The 13,921-nt window shown below is 33.4% G+C and overlaps 1 protein-coding gene across 1 annotated transcript in view; it reads left to right on the top strand.

Moving 5' to 3' along the window:
* The first annotated feature begins 131 nt into the window (after window positions 1–131).
* The window catches only part of LOC109099841, a 25,816-nt gene continuing 12,026 nt past the window's right edge, over window positions 132–13,921 (top strand). Inside the window, exons 1-8 of the mRNA XM_042734877.1 lie at window positions 132–250; window positions 2,400–2,578; window positions 4,293–4,479; window positions 5,288–5,430; window positions 7,051–7,235; window positions 12,144–12,409; window positions 13,219–13,438; window positions 13,524–13,701. Of these exons, the coding sequence (XP_042590811.1) occupies window positions 157–250; window positions 2,400–2,578; window positions 4,293–4,479; window positions 5,288–5,430; window positions 7,051–7,235; window positions 12,144–12,409; window positions 13,219–13,438; window positions 13,524–13,701 (1,452 nt within the window). The 5' untranslated portion in view covers window positions 132–156. The remainder of the gene's footprint in view (window positions 251–2,399; window positions 2,579–4,292; window positions 4,480–5,287; window positions 5,431–7,050; window positions 7,236–12,143; window positions 12,410–13,218; window positions 13,439–13,523; window positions 13,702–13,921) is intronic.

Here is a 13,921-nt window from a genome sequence, read left to right as displayed (position 1 = left end):
TCTGACTGATCAGCCGTTTTGTGATCGTGTGTTTGTCTTGTCTGCTCAGAGCCTGATCTGAAGAAGCTGGCCAGGCTGTTGGTGTGTGACTTTCGTGCGCTGGAGCCGGAGTATGAAGTTGACGCCGCCCTGCTCCAGTCCCTCAGAGACGTTCCCATGATCCCTCTGGCCAACGGCAGTGTGGTTTCTCTGAGTACGTTTGAGGAGGGAGTTTTCTTTCCTCTCAGTGATGTGACACAAGCTCAAACAGGTAACTCATCAACATCTCAGTATTCCAGTCCTGCAGTGGAACCTTTCATACAGTTACATATTGTTGCATTATTACAATAATGTAAATATTGTCTGGTTTTGCTCAGCTTCGACAATGAAAATAGTTTTTATTAATAATGTATTTATAGATAAATAAAATACATTTTTGCATAAGTAAATAATATATATATACAGTACAGGTCAAAAGTTTGGAAACATTACTATTTTTAATGTTTTTGAAAGAAGTCTCTTCTGCTCATCAAGCCTGCATTTATTTGATCAAAAATACAGAAAAAAAACAGTAATATTGTGAAATATTATTACAACTTAAAATAATAGTTTTCTATTTGAATATACTTTAAAAAAAAAATAATTTATTCCTGTGATGCAAAGCTGAATTTTCAGCATCATTACTCCAGCCTTCAGTGTTCACATGTAACATCCAGTCTATCACATGATCATTTAGAAATCATTCTAATATTCTGATTTATTATGAGTGTTGGGAAACAGTTCTGCTGTCTCATAGATTTGATGAATAAAAAGGTTAAAAAGAACTGCATTTATTCAAAATAAAATAAAAATTCTAATAATATATATTCTAATAATATATTTTCTTTACTATCACTTTTATCAATTGTAACACATCCTTGCTGAATAAAAGTATTGATTTTATTTAAAAAAAAAAGAAAGAAAGAAAAAATTACTGACCCCAAATTACTGACCAGTAGTGTATATTGTTATTACAAAATATTTATATTTTTAAAAACATAGCTTCTTTTTTTTTTTTTTTTTTACTTTTTATTCATCAAAGTATCCTAAAAAAGTATCACATGTTCTGAAAAAATATTAAGCAGCAGAACTGTTTCCAACTTTGATAATGAATCATCATATTAGAATGATTTCTAAAGGGATCATGTGATAATGATCCTAAAAATTCAGCTTTGCATCACAGAAATAAATGATAATTTAAAGTATAATAAATTTAGAAACAATTATTTTAAATTGTAATATTATATCAAAAATTTTTCTGTATTTTTGATCAAATAAATGCAGGCTTGATGAGCAGAAGAAACCTCTTTCAAAAACATTAAAAATAGTAATGTTTCTAAATTTTTGGTCTGTACTGTATATATATATATATTTACACATACACATAGATACTCAAGGTTGCACTCGTGGCATCTGTATCGAACATGAAAAAATGGCATCATGCCATTCTTAAATTCAGTATTTCTTATAGATTAAATATATCAATAAACCATAAAGAGAGAGATATTTTAATGTAGCATTCGAAATTTAATTTCCTCCATTAAAAGTCGATGGGAAAAAAAACGTTGATGCTTCAGAAAGTTGAGGACGAGATTGTAAAAGTAATCCATATAAATGCAGCGGTTTATTAAAAGTCTTCTGAAGAGATATAAACACTGTCATATTATATTCAAATTTAATTAAGGCCTTTATTCACATATAAACATGATCAACACACATGCACAGAGCAGATCAGATATGGTCAGTGGAAGCTTAAACATGCTTGACATCCACGTTTATCTGGCTTCTGTAGAACTGGTAAATCTAAAACAGTTTCTTGTCGCTTAAATGTTTATTAAGTCTTGTATTCAGTCAGCAGTTGTTTTTCATGTCTGCTCTCGTATGCAGACAGATTCTGTGGAGCTGTCTGCAAAGTGAATGATCGTCTTCATCTGCTTATTCCCTGAATCAATGACTGAGTCACAGGAGAGAAAGCGCTCGAGCAAGTCACTGCGTGCGTCACTGCAGTCAAAAAAAAAAAAAAAGGGGGGTAGTTTTATGAATGAAACGCCAACTTGAGATGAATTTGTACTCTAAAGTCTTTACTTTTACCTCTGATCTCAGTTTTGAAGCAGGCTCCCACACTCGCTTTCTTTTGAACGTTAATAAACGACTCGTTTTCTTCTATGGCTGCTGTCAGATGAGTCATAAGAGATTCGTCTGGTTTAAATATGAATTGAGTTGAATGGAAACAAGCCATGCTGACGCTGTGTGTCGGGTAGAGTCACATACATCTGCTAAAAGCAGGGAAGGGATGAATTAAACATCAGTGTTGGGCCCAGAGTGTCTGGGAAGTGGGTCACACAGCCGCTCGTGTGCACTCATGCTTCCTGACTCTGTAGATCTGCAGGCTCTGTACCAGGACCTGAACATCGTGGAGCCGCGGCTGCTGGCGTGTCTGGATGAACTGGGAAACTCGCAGGTGCGGGAGCTGCTCCGGAGACTGAACGTCCACGAGCTGGAGCCGCAGCAGGTCCTGCAGCAGCACATCTACCCGCTGCTCAGGAGCAAAGCCTGGGAGGTCAGACACGCTTCTCCTCGCTCTTTTACCCAAAGTGCTCTTAATATGTGACCCTGGAACACAAAACCAGTCTTAAGGGTCAGTTTCTCGAAATTGAGATTTATACATCATCTGGAAGCTGAATAAATAAGCTTTCCTTTGATGTGTGGTTTGTTAGGAGGACAATATTTGTCTGAGATACAACTATTTGAAAATCTAGAATCTGAGGGTGCAAAAAAATCTAAATATTGAGAAAATCATATTTAAAGTTGTCCAAATGAATTCTTAGCAATGCATATTACTTATCAAAAATTAGGTTTTGATATATTTACAGTAGGAAATTTACAAAATATCTTCATGGAACATGATCTTTAATTAATATCCTAATGATTTTTGGCATAAAAGAAAAATCTATAATTTTGACCCATACAATGTATTTTTGGCTGTTGCTCCAAATATACCCCAGAGACTTAACACTGCTTTTGTGTTCCAGGGTCACATATATGAACGGCTGTCCAATAGTAATGGCTCTAATGTAATTTAAACCTGCACACTTTCCACTTTTTCCAATCCCAGTCTTTAACCACTGAGCCAAACCACCTCTATTTAATTCAACCATTTGCATTTGCGTCATAAGAGAAGACCCTCAGGCCTTTCTAAGAAACTCCACGTCATTAGTTTCAGCTTCCAGTGGTTCACATTATAGATGCATGATATTCAAATCCTGGACTGTACTGATAAGCCACTAATTATTTTCATGGTATTATACAGTTTAAAACATTTAATTCATGTGCAATTATATGCAATTTTAAAATGTAATGTAATTAAAAATGTGCTAATTTAGTAGTTGCGTGTAATTTAGTCAATTAAATAAAATTTAAAATGTATAATATGTTGTCTAAATACAAAAAATAAAACACTGAAAACTGAGATCAGTGATTACAATTATTGAAATGTACATAATTAATTAAATTGCATTCATTAAAATCAAAATGTATTAATTTATTAAATACATTTAAAATGTTAACTGTTTTGTCTCATTACGTTAAAAATAAACACTAAAAACTAAAATCAGTCGTTTTAAAAGTATTTGGGATTCAAAATATCAGAATGCACAGTATGAAATTTGAATATTGACATTCGTTTTGAAATTTACAAAAGATTATATTTAACAGCGCTAATGAATTATTACCTTTTTTAAAATATTAACTTTGAGCATTTAGACCAAGATTTATCTATTTTAATTGCATATAAAATGTGCGTTTTGAAAATATGATTATGTAAATACAATCAAATAGATTGAAATAGTTAATGATAAATTATGGCATGATTTTTTGAGTGCAAAAATTTTTATTTATGACTGAAAAATGTCACATTAAGTTTATTAGTTTGTTAAATATGTGTGTTCCAAATGGATGGAAATTTTATATGTAAACCTTATACATAAATCTTTAATTTAAATATGTTTTAGTGTAGATGACAGCTAGTATAATATTGGCCAGTAACCAGTAAGGTGCAGATATATATCATGCATCTGTAGTTCTTACAGCTCAGCTTGCTTAGTCTGTGTCCTCTAAACTGAATTACACCCAAGTTGGAATAAGATTTACAAGTACTTGGGTGATTCATAACCGCTCAGGATGTTTGAAACCGAATCAAGCGTGTGAAATGCATTGTGTACTGTCATCTATTATGAATGTTCATCATGTTCTTATTTAATTCACTCTCCTTCTAGAAAAAGCCGGAGGACATCGTCATCAGCTACCTGGTGTTCATCAAACTGCACTCTCAGGATCAGGATTACAGGAGCCTCATCACACACCTCCCTGTGCTGACTAACAAGGGCTTCCTCTGCCCCGCCGAGCACAAAATCCACTTCTCCAAAGAATACGGCAACATCCACCTTCCCAGTGTGCTGCCCGGTAAACACAAATAATTACAAAAAAAAAAAATGTTTTCATAACACTTTATTTTAAGGTGTCCTTGTTTAACATGTCACCTGTACTTACTATTATAACAACAATAAATTATGCATAATTGCATGCAAGTAACCCTAAGCCAAACCCTAACCTCAAACCTTAAAATAGAGTGTAACTGTTTTTTAATAATAATAATTAAAAAAAATTAAGTATAAAACATTTTTTTTTCATAGCACTTTATTTTAAGGTGTCCTTGTTTAACATGTTACCTGTACTTACTATTATAATAACAATTAATTATGCATAATTGCATGCATGCAACCCTAAGCCAAACCCTAACCTCAAACCTTAAAATAGAGTGTAACTGTTTTTTAATAATAATAATAATAAAAAAAAAATTAAGTATAAAACATATTTGTTAAAACTGTACATTATAGTTTTGTGATGGCTGAATTTACAATTTTAAAGTTTAGATTTTTATTTTGTATTTATTTAGACAAAATAGTGTAGGATGTTAATATTTAAATGTAATAATAATCCAATCTCCAGTTCTTGAAATAGATCTGCTCCTGTAATCATTGCTGTATGACTGATTTTGCATATTTAGATTTTTTGATTCAAAAAGTGCACCTACTGAAATATCAGCATGTGCAATGCAATAAAGTTCTAAATCTGTGATTGGCCCAAATAATTGATTCGCTCTTGAAATGAAGCAGTGAACCGGAAGTCTTTTGTAGGGAGATGTGCATGAGCACGGAGCGTAATGCAGTGTGATGGAGGTGTTTCATAAGCAGTTGTGTCGCTGTGGTAGGTGTGGACTGGGTGCTGCTGGACGCTTGCTATCTGAGGGCCGACCGAGACGCGAGCGGATGGAGAGACTTCTTCAGTGCACTGGGAGTGCGAGACCTGCTCATCTTCAGGAAGGAGAAGCGCACCTTCAACGTCTCTGAGCTGGTGAGACGGGCTGCGGATCTGTGTGTGTGTGTGTGTGTGACTGTCAGACTCGAGCATGTCACCGCGAGGAAAACTAACGAAGCATGTTACGTGTGCAGAACAACAGAGAGATCAGAAGCAGCCTCTGTTTCAGCCAATCCCTGCTCTCTCTGCTGCAAGCAAAACTGACACTAACTGGTTGTAATAAAAAGGGCAAGTGGAAGCTGAACTCCTCGAACCTGCTGTTTAACATCCTCTCTCATGATAATTTCAGTTTCTTCAGTAACACATCGCTCAAAATTCTCAGAAATTCCAGACGTGTGTCATTATGCAACCATAAACCACAGTAAACATTGATCTGATTTTCCATCGCTCAAATGTGGCTTTAACTGTGCCTGAACACACACACACACACACACACACACACACACACACACACCACACACACACACACACACACACACACACACACACACACACACACACACACATCATCTCAGTGCTTTAAAAATCATATTAAGAAAACACAGTCCACTTTTTACTAGTTTGGTTTAAAGTCTGGCTTGTCTTCATGATTTGATACAATATATGCAATTTGAAATTAAAATGTAATAATTAAATCGTAAAATGTATTAATTTAAAATGTAAATAATTAAAATGTAGTGATTAAAATAAAATTATAATATTTCGTCTAAATATATTAAAAATAAAAATAAAATCAAGATGTTATTACAATAGCATCCCCTTATGCACCATATAATTTATAACATTTAACATTAAGATTTAATAAATACAAATTTTGTAAAATTTTAATAATAACAAAATTGGTAATTTAAAGTAAAATTTTAAAATATATAATATTTTTTCTAAATGCATAAATAAAACCAGTAGAAATCAGTATAAAATCAATAAAATTAGTGTTATTAAAATTTTGCACCATAGAATGCAACTTTTTTTTATTATTAAAAATGTAATCAATTCAAACATTTAAGTGTATTAATTAAAATTAAATTTAAATGTATATTAATTTGCCTAAATGCATTAAAAATAAACCGCTAAAAACTAAAATAAGTCATTTTAAAATTTATTGGAAATTAAAAATTACGATGTACAGTATAAAAAAGGATTTTCTGTGTATTTAGCTTTGTATTAGCTGTCCGAAAGTGTCAGTATTTTAATGTTCTGAAATGCTTTGTATTTAAGACAGTAGATGACATTTATTGGCAATTAAAACATTCAAATATCCAGATAATATTGGTTAGTTTACAAAATAAAGATTAACTAGAATGAAAAAAAAAATAGTTTAACTTGATGTACTAAAATAAATAAAACTAAATAGACAAACGTAAAACTGAAGCCTATAAAAACTGTATAGACATTTAAAAAAGAAAACTTTAAAATAAAAATGAATACAGAAAATATAAAAATGTGAATGCATTTAACTAGAAAATGCATTGGAAAGATGTGTTGTGTGTCTTGTATGTGTATTTGTACTGTAAACATCTTAGGCTCAGAGGTCAGAGTGCAGGATCTGCTAATAAATCTGCACTGACTGTTCATCCAGACGCTGTCATCGGCAGATGAGTGTAAATAACCTGGTGTGTGTGTGTGTGTGTGTGTGTGTGTGTGTGTGTGTGTCAGGCGTCCAGCCCGTGGGCAGAGGAGAGCAAGCTGTGGTCCAGGCCCGCGGATGGGCCGTATGTCATCGAGGATCAGCACTGCGCTGAGTTTCATACGCTGGCCACTGCAGATCATCTGACCGCTGACAGCAAACTACAGCAGAGACAAGCGCTGATCAGCCTTCTGGACAAGAACTGGGACACCGGGTAAATCAGCACTCTTTACACAAGCTCCACACTAAACTATTCATTGAGTTATACAGACACAGACACAGATACTTCATAGAAGTGTTTTTTACACACTACAACTATTATAACACATGCATATAAAGGCAAAAATCTGTAATATCTGCCCGGAACTGATATTTAATATATATATATATATATATATATATATATATATATATATATATATATATATATATATTTAAATGATCTCCGTTGTCTTCTAATACTTTATGATACTTTTAATTTAATAATCCTGTTAAATGCAATCTTTAATCAATATAAAAATTATACTGTATATTATAATCTTATTACTCCATATATAATAAGAAATATAATACAAATATTTATAATAAATTATATATTTATAATAAATTATTTATTTATTCATATATTACATGCATAATATAGCTGCACAGTAAATTAGCACTTAATAAAAAAAATCTGTAATATATGCCATGACCATTTTTTATATACTCTACAGTCTTAATAGTTTTATTAAAAGTATTTTTTTATACACACACACATTTCTGTTTTAATTATTTTTAATTATATTTTTTTTATATAAAAATGTATTATAATTATTTTTCTTAATTGTTGTTTCTTAATACTAATATTATAATAATACTGTTAAAAGTAATCTTTAATAAATTAAAATATAATTTTTTATACTGTACATAATGATATTATAATGGAAATATTTATTTTTATTTATTTAGACAGGATAGTGTAGAATTTTAGCAGTGGAATTTTAATATTTTGTGTTTAATGTCCGAATAATTCAAACTAATAACACCAGAGTTTCCAGTGAATAAAATCAGCTGTTTTGTTGATGAATTAGACTGCTGGTCATGCTGTATGATTGTTTTTGCATATTTAGACATGTTATTTGGCAATTATTTGCTACTTTTCTTTTCCTCATCACATTCCGTTTAGACTACAAGCTCATTTCTTCTGCGTGGTTTTGGACATTTAGCAGCGGTGGAGAATTGCAGACAAATAGCAACACAGGAGATGCTGTCATAATGCATTTGTTAGGATTGTGCTTCACTCTCATCATGTCACTGTAGACGTAATGCCTTAATCCTTCACAAATCACAGCTGCTTGAGGAGAAATCCACTCCACTTATGCTCAATCTGCCACATTTACTGCTAACAGCTCTCTAGTCCAGATTATTCAGACTCTCTGTCTGCGTGTAGGAAATGGATATTAGTCTGGCATATAGAGTCACCATCTGCATTTGATCTTTTTTGATCTCATAAGCTTTAAAAAGGAGAAAATATTGTGCTCTGTTTGGGCTTGCATGGACGGATTTGGCCCGGTTATTTAATGGACTGTGTATGATGACTGTAAAACCACGTCAGATGCTATTTGGGAAACATGCATCAATCTATTCTCGGTGGTTTGGTTTTATAATGCTCTCGTGGAGACGTACAGCACCGGTTGTTCAGATGCACTCATGAAACTGCTGCGGTGTGACTCATAACACTGTCCTCTGTCTGCTGGCCTCGTCTGAACCACCTCACAGCGGCCCGCTTTATGCTCCAGTTCCATTATTAAACACAACCACATCCACCCGCTCTGCTGTGCTGCTGGTACTACACTGTGAGCCCAACTGAACACAGATTATTCACAAGTTTATGCATTTAGAGATTCCCAAACTATTACCTCTGATCTGGCCTACCATGCCATATCACAAGAGGAGGCGGGAAATGTGTAGCACATTTTCATTACATACATTATATATATATATATATATATATATATATATATATATATATATATATATATATATATATATATATATATATATATATATATATATATATATATATATTAGGGCTGTCAAATGATTAATCACGATTAATCACATCAAAAATAAAAGTTTTGTTTACATAATATGTGTGTGTATACTTATACATATTTATATGTATATTTATTATGTATATATAAATACACACACATGCATGTATATACAGGTCCTTCTCAAAAAAATTAGCATATTGTGAAAAAGTTCATTATTTTCCATAATGTAATGATAAAAATTAAACTTTCATATATTTTAGATTCATTGCACACCAACTGAAATATTTCAGGTCTTTTATTGTTTTAATACTGATGATTTTGGCATACAGCTCATGAAAACCCAAAATTCCTATCTCAAAAAATTAGCATATTTCATCCGACCAATAAAAGAAAAGTGTTTTTAATACAAAAAAAGTCAACCTTCAAATAAATAATGCGGCGTGGCATGGAGGCAATCAGCCTGTGGCACTGCTGAGGTGTTATGGAGGCCCAGGATGCTTCGATAGCGGCCTTAAGCTCATCCAGAGTGTTGGGTCTTGCGTCTCTCAACTTTCTCTTCACAATATCCCACAGATTCTCTATGGGGTTCAGGTCAGGGGAGTTGGCAGGCCAATTGAGCACAGTAATACCATGGTCAGTAAACCATTTACCAGTGGTTTTGGCACTGTGAGCAGGTGCCAGGTCGTACTGAAAAACGAAATCTTCATCTCCATAAAGCTTTTCAGCAGATGGAAGCATGAAAGTGCTCCAAAATCTCCTGATAGCTAGCTGCATTGACCCTGCCCTTGATTAACACAGTGGACCAACACCAGCAGCTGACATGGCACCCCAGACATCACTGACTGTGGGTACTTGACACTGGACTTCAGGCATTTTGGCATTTCCTTCTCCCCAGTCTTCCTCCAGACTCTGGCACCTTGATTTCCGAATGACATGCAAAATTTGCTTTCATCCGAAAAAAGTACTTTGGACCACTGAGCAACAGTCCAGTGCTGCTTCTCTGTAGCCCAGGTCAGGCGCTTCTGCCGCTGTTTCTGGTTCAAAAGCACACGCCTGTGCACGGTGGCTCTGGATGTTTCGACTCCAGACTCAGTCCACTGCTTCCGCAGGTCCCCCAAGGTCTGGAATCGGTCCTTCTCCACAATCTTCCTCAGGGTCCGGTCACCTCTTCTCGTTGTGCAGCGTTTTTTTTGCCACACTTTTTCCTTCCCACAGACTTCCCACTGAGGTGCCTTGATACAGCACTCTGGGAACAGCCTATTCGTTCAGAAATTTCTTTCTGTGTCTTACCCTCTCGCTTGAGGGTGTCAATGATGGCCTTGTGGACAGCAGTCAGGTCGGCAGTCTTACCCATGATTGCAGTTTTGAGTAATGAAGCAGGCTGGGAGTTTTTAAAAGCCTCAGGAATCTTTTGGCAGGTGTTTAGAGTTAATTAGTTGATTCAGATGATTAGGTTAATAGCTCGTTTAGAGAACCTTTTCATGATATGCTAATTTTTTGAGATAGGAATTTTGGGTTTTCATGAGCTGTATGCCAAAATCATCAGTATTAAAACAATAAAAGACCTGAAATATTTTCAGTTGGTGTGCAATGAATCTAAAATATATGAAAGTTTAATTTTTATCATTACATTATGGAAAATAATGAACTTTTTCACAATATGCTAATTTTTTGAGAAGGACCTGTATTTAAGAATAATAAGTTATGTTTATATATTAAATATATTTATATATAATATAAAATATAAGAATATAAATATATAAATGTATATACATGTAACATAACATGTATATAATTTATGTGTGTGTATTTATATATACATAATAAATATACCCTGTACACATACATATGTTATGTAAACAAAACTTTTATTTTGGATGTGATTAATCGTGATTAATCATTTGACAGCCCTAATATATATAATATATATATATATATATATATATATATATTTTTTTTTTTTTTGTTGTTATATATATAAAAAACAATAGAAATTAATCTGACGAATTAAAAAATTAAAAAATAGAGGTCAAATATATATATTATATATATGTAAAAAATATATATAATATATAACATGTAAAAAAAAAAAATATATATATATATATATATATATATAAATGTAATAATATTTTTATTATTGAAGTCTATTGAATTTAATTGAAATAATAATGCAAATATAAAAAATAAAAGCTAATACAAGGTTGGGGGTTCGATTCCCCGGGAACACATGATAGGTAAAAATTGATAGCCTGAATGCACTGTAAGTCGCTTTGGATAAAAGCGTCTGCTAAATGCATTATTTTAATTTAATTTAATATGCACTGTAAGTCGTTTTTGTTTGTGTGTTTTTGTGTGTGTATTAGTGTGTGCGTATATATATAACCATAGAATAAATATTAACTGAATTAAAATATATAAAAAGAAGTTTAACCTAAAGTACTAAAATAACTAACACCAAACAAACTAAAAATTATTAAAACACAATATATAGACATAAAAAATAACTAATAAAAATGACAGATACAATAACATAATTACTAAAAATGTAACTAAAATTAAAATATAATCTTAATGAAAATATTATCAAGCTATTATGATGTATCAATGATTTTAAAATAACACTGGTCTGTTCCATATATTAACTTTTCAAAATTAAAATATTAACAGTGCAAAATGTGAATGAATTTAACTAAACATAGTCATAAAACATGTTCTGAGTTCTGATGGAATTAGCAATTAATTCATTAAAGTGAATAACTAATTCATAATTGAGAATATTTTTTTACCAATTTATTAAACCACTCATAAAGTTATTCATTTCTGAAAAACACTTTTTTTTCTTCAATTTTTTGCATGTAACCAGTAAAGAAAATGCAGTAGAAAGATGTATTTTTTTTTTTTTTGCATTGCAATGTAAAACACAATGTAAGTGAAATTAACAAAAAAAAAAATTTTAATGATAAGCATGTATAGTTGGATATAATGCAACATTTACAAGTTGCATTAAAATGCATGGGACAATCTCTTATATGTTGATGCAAAGCCTCTTGTGCATGAGAGCCTGTCGTGTTGTGTTACAGAGAGAAGTACTCGCAGTACCTCCGGGTTCAGGTCTGTGACAGTCAGGGCCGCTCCGTGAGGGAGGTCAGATCCTCCTTCTACCATCACCTCACGCAGCTGTCCTGGGTTCCCGCTCGCAGACCGCCGTGGGACGAGAGCCGACCCGTCTCCTACCTACAGCCCAACTTTGTCTACATCTTCTCTGCAGAAGTGCACCAGCTCCTCGGCTCCCACGTCGATTACGCACATGGCGCTCAGATGCCCAGTGAATTCACCAGAGCCATAGGTACGGATTGCCAGTCTTCAGAATTAAAATCAACTCTGTGTTATGAGACAGAGCCGAGTTAAAACCTTGCTGATCAGTATGTGATCCTAATAGCGCATAGCTTCAGTATTACACAGTATTGATTTGTAGTCAATATGGAATCAAAATAAACCCTTTTAATTTTCTTGATGCATACTTAAGTAATGCATACTTAATGCATTCATAGTCTTATATGTGCAATTAATTGATGCACAAAAAAAAAGAATTCTGTTGACTAATGCGCCCTCATTTTTTGGTGCACACACTACTTTTCTAAAGATTGGAGTCAGAAATAATTATTAAAATATAAATATTCAAGTATGCATACATTTAAATAAAGAAATTAATACTTCAATTCATCAAGGACACATTAAACTGATCAAAAGTGACGGAAAAAAGAAATTTCTAATGTTACAGAAGATTTCTATTTCAGATAAATGCTGTTCTTTTGAACTTTCGATTCATCTGTGAATCCTGAAAAATAAAATGTATCAGTTTCCACAAAAATAAACATTGATAATAATCAGAAATGTTTCTTGAGCAGCATATCAGAATATTAGAGTGATTTCTGAAGGATCATGTGACACTGAAGACTGGAGTAATGATGCTGAAAATTCACAGAAATAAATAGTTTTGACATAGATTCTCATAGAAAACAGCTATTTTAAATTGTAATAATATTTCACAATGTTTACAGTTTTTTGATAGAATAAATACAGCCTTGATGAGCTGAAGAGAATGCTTTAAGATACAATAAAAAATCTCTCTGTTGGTGTTTGATGTTAATGCAGGGATGAGACACACTGTGCATGTGAAGGACATGATTGGCTATCTGAAGCGTTGGTGCGTGAAGGTGTCTGAAAATCCGTCTGAGGATCCTGAAGGAGCAGATTTCACTACTACAGTCGATCACATCCATACAGTGTATCGTTACCTGTCCGCCGAGTGCACTAGCACCGAGCTCCGAGACCTGTTCCAGCATGCACCTGCTGTCTTCATCGAGTACGACAGGTCAGATATACAGATGTGGGATTTAACCCTCAGATTCCTTCAGAGCTGCCTGCGTGATCGGCTGTGCTCCTCTGTTCTCATGCAGGGAGGATGACTGGTGCTCCGGGCGTTTCTATCATCTTAAGGAGGTTTGCTGGTCTGATCCGACGGGCATGTTTCACAGATACAAGGAGCTGATTCGACGCGCTGACAGCGGCATACAGGAGCCCAGAGTCCTGGCACCCTTTTATAATCATTTGGAGGACATGAAGAAATTTTTCAAGGTCTGTTTCAGGTTTTGTCATTAAAACCTGTCCGAAACCAGGAGTTATTTTTTATGTTATGGCCGTTAACTTAGAAATCAGCCATATTACATTTTAATATTTTTTGTGAATTAATAACAGCTCGTAAATGTAGACATCACAACCTTGTAATGTAGAGTATGGTGAATGGATATTTATTTTGAGATTTGCGATTACATTTAACAGTGTTATTAAATTATTA

Source organism: Cyprinus carpio, chromosome B12 (assembly GCF_018340385.1).
Source record: "Cyprinus carpio isolate SPL01 chromosome B12, ASM1834038v1, whole genome shotgun sequence".
NCBI classification, from domain to species: domain Eukaryota; kingdom Metazoa; phylum Chordata; class Actinopteri; order Cypriniformes; family Cyprinidae; genus Cyprinus; species Cyprinus carpio.
The sequence above is the reverse complement of the archived record's forward strand: the minus strand, read 5'-3'. Positions and strand labels throughout refer to the sequence as shown.